At 44.2% G+C, this 23464-nt stretch overlaps 1 protein-coding gene across 4 annotated transcripts in view; it reads left to right on the top strand.

Annotated features, from left to right (window-relative positions):
- The first annotated feature begins 8174 nt into the window (after window positions 1-8174).
- The window catches only part of COL15A1 (collagen type XV alpha 1 chain), a 638286-nt gene continuing 622996 nt past the window's right edge, over window positions 8175-23464 (top strand). For all 4 annotated transcript variants that reach the window (XM_066579143.1, XM_066579144.1, XM_066579146.1 and 1 more), the window contains exons 1-2: window positions 8175-8294; window positions 8379-8461. In XM_066579143.1, the coding sequence (XP_066435240.1) occupies window positions 8284-8294; window positions 8379-8461 (94 nt within the window). In that variant the 5' untranslated portion in view covers window positions 8175-8283. The remainder of the gene's footprint in view (window positions 8295-8378; window positions 8462-23464) is intronic.

Raw genomic sequence — 23464 nt, 5'->3', positions numbered from 1 at the left:
CTTAATTTATATGTGTGCTGTACAAAAAAAACCTGTTTTTAAAATGACAGAATTGCCAAAATAACGAAACTCATAATCTTTTCCTTCCGCTTTGCTTAAATTCATTCAAAAACTGTGGGGTTAAAATGGGCAGTACACCCCTAGATAAATTCGTTAAGGGGTTTAGTTTTCAAAGTGGGGTCATTTGTGTGGTATTTTTATGGTTTTGGCCACTCAAGAGCTCTACAAGTGTGCTATGGGGCTTAAAAGGCCGTCAAGCCAAATTCCTGTTCAGAAAGCCACCGACTACTCCTTTCATTTTGGGCACCGTTGTGCATGTGGACATAATATTAGGGCCACAATGGGTATATTTCTGAACACAGGACAAACAGGGGTATCAATTTTGGGGTGTCAATCCTTATTTTCATGTGCACTATAGAAATAAAAAATTCTAAAAATATTACATTTTATTTTTTCTCCTCTAAATTGCATTAATTCCTGAAAAAAACCTATGGGCTCAAAATACTCATGACACCCCTCCGTGAATACATTAAGGGGTGTAGTTTTTAAAATAATGTCATTTGTAGGGGTGTCTATCATTCTGACACCTGTGAGTCTTTGCAATCTTGGCTTGGTGCAGGAAAACAAAGTGTTTCTCAAAAAGCTAAAAAGTAATGTTAAATTTGTACATCTCCTGAATGGTTAAAAAAAACGAAAGTTGGCGGGCGGAGCCTGACCGCTGAGCTGAATGGCCGCCTGAGAGCAGAGCTCCGTCGGCAAGACTCCCACAGAGGACCCACAGCAGCTACCAGAAGCACCGAGATGAAGAGAATCGGGAAGGAGAAGGGCTCGGAACATTCAGGGACCCGGCGGGCGAGTAGAGGGCAGGCAGATATGCAGCGGTACCTGAAGGAGAAGAGCTCCCGCTCGCCGCTGTTCCCTTCCAAGATGGCGCCGGCACAGACCTCTGCTGCAGCTCACAGTAAGGAGGGGGAGGAGTAAGCTATTTCAGACAGTGAGAACAGTGAAACGGTATCCAGGGGGTTTATGAAAGACCTCATTATGAAAGCCCTCCACCCCATAATGACTGAATTGACTGAAATTAAAAAAGATATTAGTCACCTGGGTCGGCGGGTGGAGGACCTGAAGACTTCTACTGCGTCCATAACAACTCATGCCATAGAAATGGCGCGGGTGCTGCGGGAACAGCACAACCATCTCAATAGAGCCCTGTTGATGCAGGAGGACTTAGAAAACAGAAACAGGCGCTGCAATGTCCGCATTAAAGGACTGCCTGAATCGTGGGCTACGGACTGTCTCCCTAAGGTGGCCAAAGAAATCTTCTCACTCCTCCTTAGCCCCAAGAGAGCCGCACCCATCACGGTCGAGCGGATTCATAGGGCGCTCAGACCCCTCCCGGTGAATTCGGAACCGCCAAGGGACGTAATTTGTAAATTGCTCTCCTTTCAGGATGCTTCGCCATTTTAAGAGCCGCCAGAAGCCACAGGGACTTAAAATACGCTGAGGCCCCCCTGCAGATTTTCCAGGATCTGGCCCCAACCACCCTGACCAAGCGTCGCCTCCTCCGCCCACTTCTAGATGTGCTAAGAGAAAGAGGGATCAAATACGCCTGGCTTTTCCCGTTTGGACTGGACATATCACACAAGGGCGGAAGGCTTAACATCCGTGATCCAGAGGACTTGCAGGCGTGCTGGCAGTTCCTGGAGATGGATCCGGTGGATCTCCCGTGTTGGCTCCCGCTTCCCGAACTGCCTAAATTACGAAAAATGCCATCCCCATCCGAATGAAGTACAGCAGGAAATGCAAAATCGCCCAGAGGTAAGAAGAAAAAGAGTCGAGATACTACCCCAGCGGGCGAATGAGTGACTTTGTCTACCTCTATTCTTATCGGTCCGGCTGACCCTACATCTGAGCTTTGAGAGCGAAGCATAGGACTCTGTTTGTCTGTCTGGGTGATCGCTCTATGGACTGTGCGCCTGCTGTGGGTAACCCCGGTGTATACCCCGAGGCGACTATCCCTACATGCCCACCTGGCTGAATTCCAAGCTATCTGGGCCAACAGTTTAAATGTTATTCTCATTCCCTTGCCCCTCTCCCCCGATTCAACTAGATTACTTTTTCTTTTGTTGGTGCCTTCTGCATTTTTCAATGGTCCTCTCTGGCGTCTGTCAGGGCAGGCTTCGTGCAACTCGGTTCCTCTGCCTGGTTTCGCTCTAGCATAACAGTTCCCCACTTTGAGTGGGCATTTCCGCCTTGCAGGTCACCTCCACTGACTGTCTAAGGACTAATTGGTCTTTTACATAACAAATACTTTTTTGTTGCTGTTTTACCCCACCCTATTGTATCACATTCCTCTCCCTTGTGTTTGTCCCTCATCCCCCCACCTGGACTGCCCCCTATTATCGCACAGAGTAAGTACAGATTAAGTTTTCAGATTCTCTCCCCTTCAGGATAGCATTATGACCCGCTATACTCCTTCCTCCGCGACTCGCTGTGGATGACCGCTTTCGCCTTACCTCCTTTAATGTAAGGGGCCTTAACTCCCCTTTCAAAAGACACAATGTAGCGCAACTACTACAAAAATATGGTACCAAGATCGCATTCCTGTGAGAAACCCACTACAAGAGGGGTAAGTGTTTATCTTTGCCGGGTAAACAGTACTCGTAGGGCTTCCACAATCCTCACCCAACATCGGCCTCAAAGGGGGTCTCAATCTTGATCCACAGTTCTATTTCTTTCATTTGCGAGGCACAGCACACTGATGGAGAAGGCAGAGTCATATATCTAAAAGGAGCGTATCAATAATTTCAAGCTCACTTTGGCCAACTTATATACACCAAACTCCAATCAGGTAACCTGGCTGGTTGGGCAGTTGGAGACACTCAAGGAGTTCGCAGAGGGCCCCATCATATTAGGAGGGGACCTGAACCTTACAATAAATCCTCTGCTGGATTCGTCAGTGGGTCGGTCCCAGATATCCCAGCCTAAACTGAGGCGATTGTCATGCTGCCTCTCAGATATGGGACTGGTAGACGCATGGCGCCAGCTCTCTCCTTCTGTCAAAGACTACACCTATTTCTTCCAGGTCCATGCCTTATTCCAGAGGCTGGACTATATTTTTATTACCACTAAACTTCTACCCTCTTTATTCTATTCATCCATCGCCCCTACCACCATCTCAGACCATGCTCCGCTACATGTGGATCTCCGACCCCTGTGTAACTCCCACTGGGAATGGAGATGGCGACTAAACGCCTCCCTCCTAGATTCTGCGGAAGACAAGGCCTCGCTCTCCAAACAACTAGGAGAATTCTTCTAACTAAATATGGGAGGTGACCAATCAGCACCTATATTGTGGGAAACGCATAAAGCGTTCATCAGAGGCATTCTGATAGCACTCGGCTCCAGAAAGAAAAAAAGTCAACAAAAGAACATAGACGACCTCTTGAAACAAATCTCCAAACTAGAATACATCACCAAACTCTCACTTAGCAAAGAAAACCTACCCAAACTGACTGCCCTTAGAAAGGAATTGAAACTCTGCCTGGAGTCGAGATTCAATAAGAGATGTCTCCATCTTAAACATGTAGTCTTCGTCCAGGGTAACAGGGGCAGCAAATACATGTCAGCAATGATTAAGAAAGCCCACACCAAGAATTAGATCAAGTCAATAAAAACTCACTCAGGCTCCCGGGTCTCATGCTCTTCCGACATAGCGGCTGAATTTCAAAAATTCTGCTCCCAACTTTATAATCTGCATCCTCAGAGGGCCCAAGACGACATTAGCAGCTCTAGAAAACAGATTTAAGACTTCCTAAAAAATCTGCATCTACCCAGTTTGGAGACGGCGGCAGCTAAATCACTACTGGCCCCAGTGATGGAACCGGAGGTTGATGAGGTCTTAGACTCCTCCCCCCTGGTAAGAGCCCTGGCCCAGATGGCCTCCCTCTCATATATTAGAAGTCCTTTCGCTCTACACTAGTGCCTTGCTTAACTTAAATGTTTAATGTCCTCCTGAAAGGTGGCACTCTCCCAAAACAGGCACAAGAAGCCCATATTACCTTAATACAGAAGGATAACAAAGATCCAGAGATGTGCGGCAGTTACAGGCCCATCTCTCTAATTAACCTTGAGCATGGAGGCACATATCCCGAACTTGATTAATAGGGAACAGGCTGGCTTTGTGAAGGGAAGAGAGGGGAAGGATAATTGTATACGTATCCTGCACGCAATGCATTATGCCCAATCAAAGGGATTACCACTAGCCCTAGTAAGCACTGACGCCGAAAAGGCTTTTGACAGAGTCGATTGGCTATATATGAACTCTGTACTACTCCACTTTAACTTCCCCCCCACCTTTGTTTTAGCTATCTTTTCTTTATACTCTGAGCCCTACGCCAGATTAAAAATAAATAATATACTGTCGTCCCCATTCGAAATAAAAAACGGCACACGCCAGGGCTGTCCCCTTTCTCCCACTTTATTTATCTTGGCCCTGGAGCCCCTTCTCCAGAGCGTTAGGCTGGACCAGGAGATATGGGGCCTTTCAGCCGGAGGACATGTCCTCTCTGCAACGGCTTTTGCGGATGATATTATTTTCCTAATCACCAACCCTGAGACAGGTCTTCCTAGACTCACTCTCTCTTTGGAACAATTCGGGAGCCTCTCTAATTTTAAAATTAATTTCAACAAATCGACAGTTCTCAACGTCTCTATTCCAAAGACTCGCTGTGGGAGCCTAATGATTGGGTCCCTGTTCTCCTGGTCCAGCTCCGCAATTGACTTTTTGGGAGTGAAACTTTTGGGCGATCTATACTCCACTAACTTCCCCCCGCTAATTGCAAAAACTAAAACCCTGCTGCATAACTACAACCTCCCCTACATTTCGTAGTTTGGGAGAAAAAACATAATAAAATCCTACATATTTCCAATAATCCTATACCATATCCATTCCTTCCTGATTCGACTCCCGGCTAATTTCTTCAATACCCTCCGCGCAATGTTCACGAAATATAACTGGAGACAAAAGAGACCTAGATTGGCATACAGCTTTATGATAAGGAGGAGAGAGGAGGGCGGAATTGGTCTCTCTAATATCCATGACTTCTACACTGCGTCCCACCTTAGCTATTGGTTGAGACTGACTGCACCGACAGGGAATCCCTTTTTGACCCATTTGATCACCGAAATGTATGGAGCTTCCTCAATGGAGGTTTTGTGGTTCCCCAGGAGATCTACCTATAGAAATAGGAAGTTTAATCCTCTTCTCTGGGGGCCTTGTGAGTCTTCGGACCTACAAAGGGAGACATTAGCCCCAACGCCTTCCCCGATTGCCCCTTTGCGCTCCCTACCCAGCCTCATGCTCATGGGCCTCCCATCGGATCCATGCATGAACAAGATCTGGTCTCCACAAGACCTCTCACGGCGTTCGAGAGAGTAGCAGGGGAGAATAGGCCGACCGGTAAGAAAATTGTTTTCCTCCGTAAGCTTTGCTTCCCACCCTCTCTAGACTCAAAACCCGTGTTCCTCTTCTCATGGGAGAGGGGACTTCATATTACCCTGTCTTCATCTGATATTCAATTAATTTTGAAGCTTGCGTATGGTCTGTCCTCCTGCATCCTCACACAGGAGGCCCACTATAAACTGTTTGTCCGATGGTACAGGACACCGCAGTGGCTCTCCGATCATAAATTATCGATATGTAGTAAATGCTGGAGATGCGGAGGAGGCATAGAATTATTTCTACACATCTGGTGGAATTGCCCGATTCTGACCACCTTTTGGCACGATGTCGCAGAGTCTCTTAAAAGATTAGCTCCCAATTTTACACTATCACTGGAGGGGATTTTCTTGTCAAGCCCTCGAGCAACTTCAACCCCCTAAAACAAAAATTGTTAGCACACGCAATTGACGTAGCAAAAACACTTATTCCTCCTCTGTGGCTACAAAAATCCCCACCCCTTATAACTCAATGGAAAGACAGAATGGACTTGACCTATAACCTGGTAGAACTTTCCAGTTGGTCAAAAGGCACTCATGAAAAATTCTTGGAGGTCTGGGGCCCCTGGCGCAGCCTGCGCGCAACCATGCATCACTAAAAAGTCCATATGATAGATGAGGGGAGCCCTGATTCCCGCCTTGGAGGTGGAGGTGAGCCTCCCTGTGCCGCGCCCTAGATACTGCCCTGATCAGAATCGACCTGGGTTGGCCCCGGCCTTCCCCTGGCTACAGAAGGCGTCTTGGGGTGATCTGGAGGGCGGCTGGGTGGGACTCCCTCCGTCTCTGGTCCCCATATATTACTCTTCCCCTCCCCCCTCTCTGTTTGTCGTTGTACGTCATTTGTTCTGTACTGTTTAGTTAACCTTACAGCAGTAGAACCTGGCAGAAATGTATGTCCCAGATACGATATCCTCTCCCTATAACTCTGTATCTGCCTTGCGAATTTTTGATTTTGCTGATTGTATACTGTATACGTTCATGTTTAACAACCCAATAAAAAACTTGGATTTAAAAAAAAAACAAAAAAAAAAACGAACGTTTTTCAAACATGCTTCCAGAATAAAGTAAACAGATAGAAATATATATTTTAGCAAAAATTTGTACAGTATGCACATATTTGAAATATTACGGTTGAAAATGTGAAAATAATGACAATTGTTTCAAAATTTTCCCAATTTTGGCACTTTTAATAAATATACACAGGTTCTATTGGTCTATTTTTACCACCTCAATGAAGTACAATATGTGGCGAAAAAACAATGTCAGAATCACTTGGATATGCAAAACCTTTACGGAGTTATGATATGTTAAGTGACACGTCAGATTTCCAAAATTTGGCTCCGTCACTAAGGCGCAAACAGGCTTCGTTACTAAGGGGTTGAAGTAAAAAATTAAGTATACTCAAATGCCTTCATCCCCCCTGGGCACTGCTAAGTGGCTTCGCTGCTCGGTCCCTGTCCTCCGCTGCCAGAAGTCAAGTGACTACTGCAGCTAATCGGAGGCTGCAGCGAACTTCTGGCATCATGGCACCCAGAATGTGAGTGCTGATGATAGGTCTTCAGAAGACAGTGGTTATCTGCCTTCTTGCCGCAGATGATGGTGACAAGGCAGCAGAGCTGGTTAGTGGCGCCCAGTGGGGCTGAAGACAGGTGTGTATGCTTTATTTTTTCATTTTAACCCACGCCCAGCTGGTAAAACTTTAATTTAAAACCACACAACCCCTTTAGGCTGCCTGTGCACAGGCGTAGTGATATCGTGTGGCAGGAGCAGGAGACAGCTGACGTTTTCTTTGCACTGAGCTATCTGACAGATAGGCTCACCGCAGTGAATCGTGGTAATTCGCAGCATGCTGTGATTTAAATCCCGTGAGCGGAGAATTGCTATGACTCTCTGCTTGTGGACAGGGGACTGCGCTTTCCATAGCAACGATATGGAAAGCGTTCACTACGTACCCCACGGCCGGGGAACGCAGTGAATATTCGTCCGTGGACAGTAGGCCTTAAGCAGCAAAAAACAGTACCGTCCTCACAGACAGATACTCATATCAATGTGGACCTTATCTCAATGCATGCAAAAAATGTTACCCCTCTGTAGGAATCAGGGAATTAATTTTGCTAAGCATATGCCCTCCTCCATTTTGGCAATATTTATTTAATGTGTTGGTAACAATTTTACATAACATTGCTATTAGAGAACATTTATTGTTTTTGTGTTACTTCATTATTATTTCCATATCTGAGAGCTTTGTGGAACCATAAGGTTCTCCGCAGGTCAGCCTATGTGACAGATAGGCTGACCACAGAGAATCGGGGTGCCGGCTGCGAGCAGAGGATCGCAATGATTCTCTGCTCGTGGACACGGGGACGGCGCTTTCCATAACATAAATCGTACATGTCACTACATATACAGAAAGGTTGATGCATGCAAGCCTTGTGAGCAACAGATAGCAAGAAAATTGCTGGGCCGCATGTAAGAACCTTGTGCGGTGGTAAGAGTGGGGTTGCTGTAAGCATCGCTGGAAGAAGGTCGATGGCTGTGAATAAGATGGGGAGTAAGGTTGGAAATTAAAGGCGGTGGTCTAGGAAGAAAATGTAGAAGGAGTCAGATTTCAGTGTTGGAGTCCTGATTGCAGGGAGTCATTGGAGGCTCAGAGCAGCCTTTGTTTCACTCTGCTCTGTGAAGCAGGGAAGGCAGCAAACTTACAACTGACTCTTCAGTTTTGTGTATTTCTGCTACGATGCTCTGCTTTCAAATGTGACCTAGGAACTTCTTTTATTGAAAGAAATGGCTTCCAGGTGAGAATATTGAGTTATCACGCTCCTCTACTTGTTACTTTATCATTCAGATTGATCTTTTATTTTGTGATTTCTATGTTGCAGGCAATCTCATCTGCGCTTCAGGTTAATACGCCTCCTCTGTTTATGTTTATTCCCACTCATCTTGGATGCTCAGATCTGGGAAGGTAAGAGCAACCAATGAATGTTTAGTAGTCTATGCATATAGGTAGCTAAAAGTAGAATGTTAACCCAGCAGACTCTGCAGTAACAGGCAAGAAGCGTTGCAGTGCACATTGCCATATTGTTTACTTCCTTTATTTTCTTCTTTGTGCATAAAACTTTTAGGTTGACACTTAACAGTGGAGGTGATAAAATCTAAGCTGTGGGACTCCGAATGGTGCTAAATCTCCTTTATAGCAGAACCTGTGAAATGCAGAACAGTATGAAACTCATATTGTGTACTGTAAGCTGAACTGAACTATAAAAGGGCTGAATGATAAAATGTACGGTGTCTTATATGAGCGTTTGTAGCAATAATTCCTTTGAGTGCATCCTAAGCAGAATGCGACAGAATTATTAATATAACTGCGCCTAAACCTTTGCACAAACCAGGCCAATCAATTGGTGGTATAAAGTTAACCAGAAGTGTCTAAAGATGCACCAAATTCATCATCCTGCATTAGCCACTGTAATATACTTGGTGCATTTCTAGACTGCCTGGTCTAAGTTTGCACTGTCTAACTATTAGCAAGTATTAACAAATCTGCTCCAATTATGGACAGTGAGTGTATGTCACCGATTCAGTATGAATCCATATATTAGCAGACTATACAGAATGTAGAAGATGTGATTGTATTTCTTAAGGTGCTCTAAATAGGATGATGATATTATTTGGTGTTTAGAAAATATAATTGAAATTTCTAAAAAAGAAAAGCTCAAGCTACATGTCAGAGACATAAGGCATTCGCATTATCTCCGATTCCTGGGTCTGGTTGTTGAGTGTATTGGTTGCGCTAATTAGTAGTTACTGGGGGGTCTGGAAGTATTGAAGGTCAGTTCCCATCATAGTGGAGGGGCTCTTATACCATTATCTGCACTTGGACAATTTTCCCAGCTGATTTTTCAGTGCGAACATCAGACAGAAATAGAATCCATTCATTTCAATTGGTGTATTCACACTGACTTTTTTTTTTATTTGGGCGAAAAGTCTAAATGAAGTGTCCTATTCTTATCTGATTCTTAGGCTTCCTAAACACAACCGAGCTTGATATTGGGCTGTGAAACTCGGGCCCGATATCACGCTCACGAATATGCGATGTACCCATGGATGCGAGGCGTCAAAAACGCCTCTCATCACTTGTGTGAAGTTGCGATCACACGGCGCAGCTTTTAGCCTTGTTGGAGGATCAGCAAGTGTTTCTCATTGTTTTTAAATGGGAAGCCTCGCATCGCAGTCACGTGCACATCATATGCCGTGCAATGCGTTTTTCTGTCCCATGGAAACAATGGGAGATGTGTACCGAGGAACACGCAAAGATAGAGCATGTATATCACTCGCAATGCACAAACCTAGCCCGATTTTCTCGGATGTGTGAAAGAAGCCTCCGACTAGAATAGTACATGTCCCACACATCGGACAACATATGGATGGGGTTCCCATGTGTTGTCTGATGCAAGTTTAAATCATCTGTGTGCATATGGCCTCAGGGTTGGATAAGCGTAGTTCACCTTCGTATTTGGTCTGTATTTTGTTTACCATAATATGGAGCTAATGTAAATCAATAGGCAGTATTTTTCACACCTGTTTTTTTTACTGCATGACCTATTTTTGCGCATTTGTCTCTGTATTTGTATTCTTTTCTATAGGGGAAATATGTATCAGGATTTGACCACTGGAAAGTTAGAGTATACAGAGGCAAATATTGATGAAATAGTGATGAAATACTCATGACATACAGTTGTAATGTCATCTGAAACACATCCGCAGTACGCATCCATATTATGGACATGTTACAATATGCTCATCTGAAATTGGCCTTAGTCAACATGTTCTCTGTGTGTTGAATATCGCCCCTGGCATTTTACTGAGCAAGAATAGTGCGGCATTATGCTAGCCAGAACATCGACATGTGGGTAAAACATACAAATTATAGGACTGATGCCTTTAATGGCTAACCAGAACATTTAAATGACCTCTGTGCTCCAGAAGTCTGCAATATAATTTTATGGTTACCTTTTTTGGCTATCATTCCTACACTTTTCATACAAATACGCTAATCATACTGCACTATACAAAATGCAATGTGACACATCACAATGTATAGAGTTCCTGTGCAACAAAGTTGGCTCTGTTACATCAGCATGCAAATATACCAGTATCTAAGGAGAGAGAGGCAGTAGATAAGCCATGTTTAGGGATTGCCTTTCATTCATATATGGTTTACTTTGCTGCAGGGTAGAAAATGATGCCAAATCCTAGTGATGGATATCCATACTGTTCCTCTGCATTGTACATCATGTAACTCTGGATAGAAGTGCTGTTGTAAAACTAACATATGACTATAAAAGAAATGGTTACAGTAATCTGGAGTGAGCATGTAGCTGCTCTAAGATCGCTGCCAAGACCAGGAAAAACCAGCACTCTATGAATTATACTTTTCACATTGCTCATTTTTTCCATGTGACACGTACCTAATAGTGTTCTAGGATTCACCAGTTATGTGGCTTTAAAGTTACAAGTAAGAAGCATGGAGTTTTTCTTGTCTCTAGCTTCTGGTTTACAATTTGAAAATGAACCTTAATTAGTAATTAGTTTTCTCTTATGGAGTGATTTTTTTTTTCTTTTACTTCATAAGAGCACACTAATTACTTGAATATTGCATCAATATCACATGATGTAACCAACATGGCATTTGACTTCTGACGCCAGCAAGTCACGTGACAAATTGCAAATCTTCGCTGAAAGAGCTCAATACCTGTGCAAGCTAAACTTCGCTATCTGTAGCCTCGACCTCTTCTGCTCTGTTGAAGCTGCGTCCTTATACCAGGAACGCCCAATGTCGTTGACGTCACTATTTACCTCAAGCTCTACCCTGCTTTTCACTTTTATTCTCTGTAGGTCAGTTGTCTTACTCTACTTTACATTCGTTATAGTACTTTATGCATAGTTGGATTTAATAATATTGCTCCTAAGCCACTCATTAAGTCGCTTAGTGCGACTTAATGAGCACAGTTCATACATCACAAAAATATTCACCCCAACCTGCGAGTTTGCAAACATTATCGTTCAATGGTTCCAGGCTCAATTGCTGAACAAATCACAGTCACAATTCTTTACTAGTATATGAGCCTCCGTCCCAATACCAGTGCCATGAAGAATTGCATTACATAGTTACATAGTATCTAAGGCTGAATGAAGACAATGTCCATCCAGTCCAGCTTGTTTATCCTCCTGTGTTGTTGATCCAGAGGAAGGCAAAAAAAAAAACCAAGAGGCAGGAGCCAATTAGCCCTTTTGGGGAAAAATTCCTTCCCGACTCCCTAATGGCAATCAGACTAATCCCTGGATAAAACCCTAATAGTTCCTACCTGCCTGTATACCCGGATTAACAATTAACCTAAGATTTATATCCTGTAATATTCTTCCGCTCCAGAAAGACATCAAGTCCCCTTTTAACCCCTTCCAGCTCCAGGACGTACAATTACGTCCTGGAGCGTCGGGGTATGTATGCAGAAAGGTCGCGGGGTGACCTCTCTGCATACAGCGCGGGCGTCAGCTGTTTAATACAGCTGACACCCGTGGGCTATTAACCCTTTAAATGACACTGGCAATTCTGACAGCGGAATTTAAAGCCCCCGATCGGGGGAGCCGTGCAGGTGTCATGGCTGCCGGCGGCCTTCTGAAAGGCCCCAGGCTGCCTTGAGAAACTGCCTATCAAGCCATCCCTGTGGGGTGGCTTGATAGGCTGCCTGTCAGAATGCAGTATGACGTAATACTATAGCATTACGTCATACTGCAGGAGCGATCAAAGTATCGCATATTCTAGTCTTCCAGGTGGACTTAAAAGTAAAGTTAAAAAAAGAGCAATAAAGTTATTTTATTTGTAAAAAAAAAAAAGTAATAAAAGTTTAAATCACCCCCCTTTTGCTATATCTATAATTAAAAGGTGTAAATAATAAAATAAAAGTACATATTTGGTATTGCCGCATCCGTATGAGTTGGATCTATCAAAGTAGAGCATTCTTTATCCCGCACGGTGAACGTCGTCCGAAAAAAAAATAGAGTACACCAGAAATTTTAAGTCACCCTGTATCCCAGAAAAAAACGCAATAAAAAGCAGTCAAGAAGTCGTACGTTTTCCGAATTAGTAGTAACGGAAACTACAGGACATTTCACAAAAAATGAGCCATCGCTGAACTATGTCGACGGAAAAATAAAGTTATTGTGCGCACAAGATGACAACAGAAAATAATTGAAAAAAATTAAATGTCTTTGAAAAAAAAAAAGAGTAGTATAGTGAAAAAACAACTATACAAGTTTGGTATTATAGCAATCGTACGGACCCATGGAATAAAGTTATCATGTCTTTTTTGTTGCAACTTGTGCGCCGTAGAAACAAGACTCGCCGAAAGATGGCGGAATGTCATTTTTTTTTTCATTCTACTCCACTTAGAATTTTTTTTAAGTTTTTCAGTACATTATATGGTACTTTAAATAGCACCATTGAAAAATACAACTCGTCCCGCAAAAAACAAGCCCTCATACAGCGACGTCGATGGATAAATAAAGGAGCTACGATTTTTTTAAGGGGGGTAGAAAAAAATGAAAATGGGGAAAAAGAGAGGGCCGCGTCATGAAGGGGTTAAACTCCTCGATGGATTTTGCCATCACCACATTCTCAGGCAGAGAGTTCCACAGTCTAACTGCTCTTACAGTAAAGAACTCCTTTCTGTGTTGGTTGTTAAACCTGCTTTCCTCTAGACGTAGCGGATGCCCTCTCGTTACCTTCGCAGTCCTGGGTATAAACAGATCATGGGAGAGACCCTTGTATTGTCCCCTCATGTATTTATACATAGTTATTTGGTCGCCCCTTAGCCGTCTTTTTTCTAGAGTACATAATCCCAGTTTGGATAGCCACTCTGGGAATTCTAGTCCTCTCATTCCATATATTAGTTTAGTTGCCCTTCTTTGAAACCTCTCAAGCGCTGTAATATCTTTCCTGAGCACCAGTGACCAGAACTGTGCGCAGTATTCCATGTGAGGCCTGACAAATGTCTTATATAGTGGAAGGATAATGTTCTCGTCCCTCGCCCCTATTCAAGTACATCAACTATCTACTATAAGTCACTTTAAGTGCGCACTGTTTTCAGCTTTTATTGAGGCCGACCTCACTTACAACTAGTGCTGCAGTAATGCTAATGTCCTCTTATGGCCCAATTTTCTAGCTGCATAGTGCAACTCTGACTTCTCTTTCTCTCACAGGCCATTGCAACTCTGCTTGCCCTTTGTTCCGCATCATCAGGACCCTTTCATAGTGGCTTAGTTCGGACCCTGGTCATCAGTCCCTTTCATTACAACTTGGTTAGCCCTCAAGTCATTCCTTTTGTTTGGGTCTTGACACTCTCCTGTGCTGCCCTTGAGTAAGGGGACAGTCCTGCTCACTTTGCTCTCCATATACAGCCACCACATCATTGGCCTCTCTCTTCCGCTACTGCATCTGCTGGGTTTCTCCTGTCCCTCAATCACTCTCTGAACTAACTCTGCTGATGTCCGTCACACAAAGATGTGACAGAGTTTACTTTTATATTAGGTGCTTCCCTGCATCTCGCACTTTCTGCTCCCTGTTGTTTCTGTCTGACAGGTATTCAATTTGGTGCTCAGACAGCATTTTACACCCCATGCCCTGGTTGTGGCACTCGGCCAGCAAAGGGGCCTTTCAACACAGCAAGCTGCAAGCATTGTAAAACAGGCGCTGGTGTGTGCCCAAAGTCCTCTACCTGTCCCCTCCAGGAATCTGTCAGGGGACAGGGCCAAGCACACGGTTCTTGGGCAGCTTGCGACAGTCGCTGAGCCGCTGATTACTGTGGAGGAGGCTCTGGTGCACAACTCATCCCCCTTACATACCTATACCCTCCTGTGGCTTATGATGTCCAGGAATGCAGAGAAGTGCTATTACGTTTATCTTCTTTCTTTTAACTGTAGCACTGTCTGTATACTCTGTCCTTTCTCTTAGCCCCCTTTTATGCAAACATAAGCACAGTTTTGTGTCAATATTACAAAAGAGTGTACCGGCCTAGCCGTAGGTCAACTGAGTTAAACTCACAGCTGTAATGCTGTTAGTTCGATTCAGTAGACCTACTGTTGGGCCGGGGTACTTGTCCATATTATGGGTGCAAAAACAAATCTGTAATACCCTCGTGTGAAATCGGCTTTTGGGTGATTTCACACAGGTTTATATGGTAGGTATTCATTCAGGATCTTCTAGTGCAGCCTTTCTGCTCCTGGAAGATCCTCCATCGGTCACGAGCCGTTCCTCATTGGAGTACATGACTGCGTCACTGCTGAAGTTGGTAATTAGCTGCAATGATCACAAGACTGATGAACGGCACGTGACATGTGCACACGCTTCTCGGACCAGAGTGCTGTGCTACAGTAGGCTCTTTATAAACTGTAATGTCTTTAATGGAGCAGAGCAGAAAGATGCAGAAACCTTTCGATAAGGATAGTACGTTATTAACTATAGTATTACATTTGATTGAGCTCTTTCGAGGCACCAAAGGATTTTTTAAACTCTTCAAAACCTCCAGATAAATTGCTATTTTGTGGAAAATAGAAAGAAATAGAAGGAAGTACTCAGGGTGCAGATAAGTTAAAAATGACCGCCACGTGACATGTGCACACGCTTCTCGGACCAGAGTGCTGTGCTACCGGAGTAAACATAACATTGTTTATTTTATTACATTCCCTGCCCTGAGCCAGTTTTGAAAAGTCTAATAAACTCCTTTAAGAAGTTGTAAGTGGTAATGTTATTCTAGAATGATGACAGTTTAGGATCCTGCTAATACTATCAATAATCCTCTCCATTTTTTTCTCTGCCCTGGAAAGCCGTGTCTAAACATTTTCAGTGGGAGTAACTGAAAATGTTTCCAAACTGTGAAGTTGCTTCTTGCAGTGAGTGATGTTGCCATTTAACCATAGCAGGCCACAGTATAAAAAGAGCTTGTTCATACCTTCCCTTGTGGCTGCTGTGTGGGAGGAGAGCCTTTATCAGACTTCATTTTCATTTCTGGCAGAGGCATTCAGGAAAAGGTGTAGGATGTTCATAAAATAATTTCGGTTAGTAGCACAATGTTCAACTCATTGGAACATTTTTACAAACAGGCATTTCTCTGCCTCCCATCCATGTATAAGATGTTCTACTAACAGTAGGCTCTTTATAAACTGTAATGTCTTTAATGGAGCAGAGCAGAAAGATGCAGAAACCTTTCGATAAGGATAGTACGTTATTAACTATAGTATCACATTTGTTTGAGCTCTTTGGAGGGACCAAAGGATTTTTTAAACTCTTCAAAACCTCCAGATAAATTGCTATTTTGTGGAAAATAGAAAGAAATACTAGAAGGAAGTACACAGGGTGCAGATAAGTTAAAAATGACATAACCTGTAGAGATGAGCGAGTAGCAGTCTTTTCGAGTAACTGTGTACTCGCCGCATGCAGCATGCGGGGGGGGGGGGGGCGGGAGGGAGCAGGGAAGGGGGAGCGTGAGGGAGATCTCTCTCTCTCTCCCCCGCACTGGCGACCCCCCCGCAGACTTAAACGAGCATGCTTGCTCATCTCTAATAACCTGCCATTTATAACCAGATACATTATATCCTAGATCTACTGAATACATAGTATATGAATAACGTGTTTTTGCAAGCATCTGTAGTACGCAACAGCCAGATTTCCACACCCAGAACTTCACATATGATGCGCTCACCATGCAAACTTTTGTGTACTCATGGGCTCTGGTGCAAAGGTTTAGTTTAGGGTCCCTGTGCACCATCATACTGTAACTGGATGGATCATGCCGCGACGAGACCTCAACATTCCCTTATTCTACTGTGCTTGGATTTGAAACCCAAGTAAATGAAAGCTGGATACATACCTAGAAGCACTACTGGAGCGTGAGACCGACCTTACCTAGATGCACTACTGGAGTTTGAGACCAGCCTTACCTAGATGCACTACTGGAGTGTGAGACCGGCCTTACCTAGATGCACTACTGGAGTGTGAGACCGGCCTTACCTAGATGCACTGCTGGAGTGTTAGACCAGTCTTCCCTAGATGCACTATTGGAGTGTGAGACCAGCCTTACTTAGATGCACTACTGGAGTGTGAGACCGGCCTTACCTAGATGCATTAATGGATTGTGAGACCGGCCTTATCTAGATGCACTACTAGAGTGCAAGCCTGGCCTTCTCTAGATGCACTACTGGAGTGTGAGACAGGCTTTACCTAGATGTACTACTGAAGTGTGAACCCGGCCATCCCTAGATGCATTACTGGAGTGTGAGACCGTCCTTCCCTAGATGCACTACTGGAGTGTCAGACCAGCCTTCCCTAGATGCACTACTGGAGTGTAACACCGGTCTTCCCTAGATGCACTACTGGAGTGTGAGACCGGCCTTCCCTAGATGCACTACTGGAGTGTGAGACCAGCCTTATCTAGATGCACTACTAGAGTGTGAGACCGGCCTTCCCTAGATGCACTACTGGAGTGTGAGACCGGCCTTCCCTAGATGCACTACTGGAGTGTGAGACCGGCCTTCCCTAGATGCACTACTGGAGTGTGAGACTGGCCTTATCTAGTTGCACTACTGGAGTGTGAGACCGGCCTTCTCTAGATGAACTACTGGAGTGTGAGACCCGCCTTCACTAGATGCACTATTGTGGTGCGAGAACGGCCTTCCCTAGATGCACTACTGGAGTGTGAGACCGGCCTTACCTAGATGCACTACTGGAGTGTGAGACCGGCCTTACCTAGATGCACTGCTGGAGTGTTAGACCAGTCTTCCCTAGATGCACTATTGGAGTGTGAGACCAGCCTTACTTAGATGCACTACTGGAGTGTGAGACCAGTCTTCCCTAGATGCACTATTGGAGTGTGAGACCGGCCTTCCCTAGATGCACTACTGGAGTGTGACCCCAGCCTTATCTAGATGCACTACTGGAGTGTGAGACCGGCCTTCCCTAGATGCACTATTGTGGTGTGAGACCGGCCTTCCCTAGATGCACTACTGGAGTGTGAGACTGTCCTTCCTTAGATGCACTACTGGAGTGTGAGACCAGTCTTCCCTAGATGCACTACTGGGGTGTGAGACCGGCCTTACCTAGATGCACTACTGAAGTGCGAGACCGGCCTTATCTAGATGCACTACTGGAGTGTTAGACCAGTCTTCCCTAGATGCACTACTGGAATGTGAGACCGGCCTTCCCTAGATGCACTACTGGAGTGTGAGACCGGCCTTCCCTAGATGCACTACTGGAGTGTGAGACCGGCCTTCCCTAGATGCACTACTGAAGTGTGAGACCGGCCTTATCTAGATGCACTACTGGAGTGTGAGACTAGCCTTCCCTAGATGCACTACTGGAATGTGAGACCAGCCTTCCCTAGATACACTACTGGAATGTGAGACCAGCCTTCCCTAGATGCACTACTAGAGTGTGAGACTGTCCTTCCTTGGATGCACTACTGGAGTGTGAGACTGTCCTTCCCTAGATGCACTACTAGAGTGTGAGACTGTCCTTCCCTAGATGCACTACTGGAGTGTGAGACCGGCCTTCCCTAGATGCACTACTGGAGTGTGAGACCATCCTTCCTTAGATGCACTACTGGAGTGTGAGACCATCCTTCCTTAGATGCACTACTGGAGTGTGAGACCAGCCTTCCTTAGATGCACTACTGGAGTGTGAGACCATCCTTCCTTAGATGCACTACTGGAGTGTGAGACCATCCTTCCTTAGATGCACTACTGGAGTGTGAGACCAGCCTTATCTAGATGCACTACTGGAGTGTGAGACCGGCCTTCCCTAGATGCACTACTGGAGTGTGAGACTGGCCTTACCTAGATGCACTACTGGGGTGTGAGACCGGCCTTACCTAGATGCACTACTGAAGTGCGAGACCGGCCTTATCTAGATGCACTACTGGAGTGTTAGACCAGTCTTCCCTAGATGCACTACTGGAATGTGAGACCGGCCTTCCCTAGATGCACTACTGGAGTGTGAGACCGGCCTTCCCTAGATGCACTACTGGAGTGTGAGACCGGCCTTCCCTAGATGCACTACTGAAGTGTGAGACCGGCCTTATCTAGATGCACTACTGGAGTGTGAGACTAGCCTTCCCTAGATGCACTACTGGAATGTGAGACCAGCCTTCCCTAGATACACTACTGGAATGTGAGACCAGCCTTCCCTAGATGCACTACTAGAGTGTGAGACTGTCCTTCCTTGGATGCACTACTGGAGTGTGAGACTGTCCTTCCCTAGATGCACTACTAGAGTGTGAGACTGTCCTTCCCTAGATGCACTACTGGAGTGTGAGACCGGCCTTCCCTAGATGCACTACTGGAGTGTGAGACCATCCTTCCTTAGATGCACTACTGGAGTGTGAGACCATCCTTCCTTAGATGCACTACTGGAGTGTGAGACCAGCCTTCCTTAGATGCACTACTGGAGTGTGAGACCATCCTTCCTTAGATGCACTACTGGAGTGTGAGACCATCCTTCCTTAGATGCACTACTGGAGTGTGAGACCAGCCTTATCTAGATGCACTACTGGAGTGTGAGACCGGCCTTCCCTAGATGCACTACTGGAGTGTGAGACTGGCCTTACCTAGATGCACTACTGGGGTGTGAGACCGGCCTTACCTAGATGCACTACTGGAGTGCGAGACCGGCCTTAGGGTGCCTACCTGTTTTTTTCTCTAACAGTGCAGAGAAAATGCTGGGATATCACTAACTGTTCTCAATGTTTTCAGTGCCAGCCCCATTGAAAAAATAGAGTATACATTGAGGACTTATGCCACAGCTGTGACAGCTATGTTATTTCATATGACCAGGTTACTTCATTACAGATTTCTAGGGGACAGACAGCTCCATACCGACTGTGACCAGCCTGGCCGGACCAACTGATAGTCAGGGATCCTGAGTGGGAGACCCCTGCCAATCTGCTATTGATGACCTAGCCTGCGGATAGGTCATCACTAGCAGTAAGTGGGACAACTACTGTAAAGGGGTATTCCCATCTCAGCTTTTCATAGCCGATATGGGAAAACTCAGAAGCTCTGTTCTGACCACCTCGGAAAGAACCAAGTGCTTAGGGCAGCGCTGTTTCCGGAGAGCTCATTGAAGTGATTGGGAGATATAGAAACAGTGTAGCACAGTTTGTTACACTGTATCCATAGCTAACATCCACTTAAATGAGAGCTACGAACAGCGCTGCACCAAGTACTCGGTCTGGGTGGCCGGTAGCCATGGTAGCAGTTTCCCATCTCGGTTATAAAAAGCTGAGCTGGGAATAACCAAGTCCTGGAGATCTGCTCATCAGACAAACTGGTTATGGGTCAATTTAACATAAAGGAAGACAGAGCAAAAGAGCGAGGAGGTTTACTCTGCAGCAGTACTTTAAGGTGTAATCACTGCAGGGAATGCAAACATCCCTGTCTACCATTATGTAAACTTTACCATGTCTCCTGTCAGTGTTTTTAACCCCGTCCTAACAGTAGTCCTGCAGCTCACTGCTCTGCTGTCATTAGTGAAGCAGCAAGCTGCAGTAGGATGGGATCTAAGGGCAGAGCCCAGGGTTCCTAAGCAAACACACAGGAGTTTGGTGGATTCAGTGTGTTATATAACCCCCTTCCTTCACCCCTTCCCCACACTGCCCTTCTACTAGTACTATACATGCTACAGGGCTCAGCATTCCTGGAAGATTTACACTGAATGGCGCAATGAGTCCATAAAACTTACTTCAGTTTTATTGTAGACTAGCTTACCCGTCGCGCGTTGCTGCGAAGACAGACAGACATACATTAATTCGTTTTTATATATCTAGATAACAACCAATCACAGCGCAGCTTTCATGTTTCCTCAGTGGTATAATATATAACACCCAATCTTAGCGCAGCTTTCATGTTACCTCAGCAGTATAATATATAACAACCAATCACAGCACAGCTTTCATGTTACCTCAGCAGTATAAAATATAACAACCAATCACAGCGCAGCTTTCATGTTACCTCAGCAGTATAAAATATAACAACCAATCACAGCGCAGCTTTCATGTTACCTCAGCAGTAAGAGAAATAACAACCAATCACAGCGCAACTTTTATTCTGCCTCAGCAATATAAAAAATAGCAACCAATCACAGTGCAGCATTCATTTTACCTCAGCGGTATAATATATAGCAACCAATCACAGCACAGCTTTCATGTAACCTCAGTAATATAAGAAGTAACAACCAATCACAGCACAGCTTTCATGTTGCCTCAGCAGTATAAGAAATAGCAACCAATCACAGCACAGCTTTCATTTTACCTCAGCAGTATAAGAAATAGCAACCAATCACAGCACAGCTTTCATTTTACCTCAGCATTCTTAATATGCAGCAATTGTCTTGCGAAACGTTTGGCGGATGCATCATTTTGTAGTTGAACACACATCCCGTTGCTCGTAATGCCTTTTGCTTTCGTGCTTGAGATGGAAATCAAATGATCTTTGTCTGGGGGGCATAACTGTCGAAGATACTCACACGCGCCACCAAGCGCAGGATAGTTGTACTATGCCAGTAGTCTTCCCAGGAGTGTACTCAACAACTTCCCAAAGTTTCATGGTGATTGGATGAATGGTGTAGTAATGCATAAAGGACAGACAGACATACATTCATTTTTACATATATAGATGACATCAGGAAGTGAGAGAATTAGATTCCGTATGTAAAATTTGGACGCTAATTCTTTTGCGCTTAGAATTGAATAATCGACTTGGGACCCATTAACTTTTCCTATTTTTGCAATAATTAATGCTCGTGCCAAATTTCAGGTTTCTATGACATTGGAAAGTGAGAGAATTAGATTCGGTACATAAAATTTGGATGCTAATTCTTTTGAGCTTAGAATTGAATAATCGAGTTGGGACCCATTAACTTTTCCTATTTATGATATAATCAATGCTCGTGCCAAATTACATCGGGAAGTAAGAGAATTAGATTCCGTACATAAAATTTGGATGCTAATTCTTTGGCGCTTAGAATTGAATAATTGAATTGGGACCCATTAGCTTTTCCTATTTATGACATAATCAATGCTCGTGCCAAATTTCATGCTTCTACGACATCGGGAAGTGAGAGAATTAGTGACAATGATGGAAATCGAACGGTCTACATGGGGGGGGGGGTCGTAACTGTCGATGACGCTCGCACGCGCGCCATTTATCATAGCATAAATGTACTATGCCTATAATCTTCCCAGGAGAGTACTCAACAACTTCCTAAAGTTTCATGGCGATCGGATGAATGGTATAGTAGCGCATAAAGGACAAACAGACATGCATACATTCAATTTTATATATATACTAGCTTACCCGTCGTGCGTTGCTGCGAAGACAGACAGACATACATACATTCATTTTTATATATCTAAATAACAACCAATCACAGCGCAGCTTTTTCATGTTACCTCAGTGGTATAATATATAACAACCAATCATAGCGCAGCTTACATGTTACCTCAGCTTTATAATATATAACACCCAATCACAGCGCAGCTTTCATGTTACCTCAGCAGTATAAAATATAACAACCAATCACAGTGCAACATTTATGTTACCTCAGCAGTAAGAGAAATAACAACCAATCACAGCGCAACTTTTATTCTGCCTCAGCAATATAAAATATAGCAACCAATCACAGCGCAGCATTCATTTTACCTCAGCGGTAAAATATATAGCAACCAGTCACAGCACAGCTTTCATGTTGCCTCAGCAGTATAAGAAATAGCAACCAATCACAGCACAGCGTTTAATTTACCTCAGCATTCTCAATATGCAGCAATTGTCTTGCAAAACGTTTGGCGGATGCATCATTTTGTAGTTGAACACGCATCCCGTTGCTCGTAATGCCTTTTGTTTTTGTGCTTGAGATGGAAATCAATTGATCTTTGTCTTGGGGGCATAACTGTCGATGATGGATAGTTGTACTATGCCAGTAATCTTCCCAGGAGTGTACTCAACAACTTCCCAAAGTTTCATGGTGATTAGATGAATGGTGTAGTAATGCATAAAGGACAGACAGACAGACATACATTCATATATATAGATGACATCAGGAAGTGAGAGAATTAGATTCCATACGTAAAATTTGGACGCTAATTCTTTTGCGCTTAAAATTGAATAATCGAGTTGGGGCCCATTAGCTTTTCCTATTTATGACATAATCAATGCTTGTGCCAAATTACATTGGGAAGTGAGAGAATTAGATTTCGTACGTAAAATTTGGATGCTAATTTTTTTGCGCTTAGAATTGAATAATCGAGTTGGGACCCTTTAACTTTTCCCATTTATGACATAATCAATGTTTGTGCCAAATTTCAAGTTTCTATGACATTGGGAAGCGAGAAAATTAGATTCCGTACGTAAAATTTGGACGCTAATTCTTTGGCGCTTAGAATTGAATAATCGAGTTGGGACCCATTAATTTTTCCTATTTATGAGATAATCAATGCTTGTGCCAAATTTCAAGTTTCTATGACATTGGGAAGCGAGAAAATTAGATTCTGTATGTAAAATTTGGACGCTAATTCTTTGGCGCTTAGAATTGAATAATCGAGTTGGGACCCATTAACTTTTCCTATTTATGACATAATCAATGCTCGTGCCAAATTTCATGTTTCTACAACATCGGGAAGTGAGAGAATTAGTGGCAATGATGGAAATCGAACAATCTACATGGGGGGGGCGTAACTGTCGACGACACTCGCACGCGCGCCACTTATCGTAGGATAGTTGTACTATGCCTATAATCTTCCCAGGAGTGTACTCAACAACTTCCCAAAGTTTCATGGCGATCGGATGAATGGTGTAGTAGCGCATAAAGGACAAACAGACACGCACACAGACACGCAGACACACAGACATACATTCAATTTTA

The sequence above is a fragment of the Eleutherodactylus coqui genome, chromosome 9, assembly GCF_035609145.1.
Source record: "Eleutherodactylus coqui strain aEleCoq1 chromosome 9, aEleCoq1.hap1, whole genome shotgun sequence".
Classification (NCBI taxonomy): Eukaryota; Metazoa; Chordata; class Amphibia; order Anura; family Eleutherodactylidae; genus Eleutherodactylus; species Eleutherodactylus coqui.
This window is presented reverse-complemented; position numbering and strand designations above follow the sequence as displayed.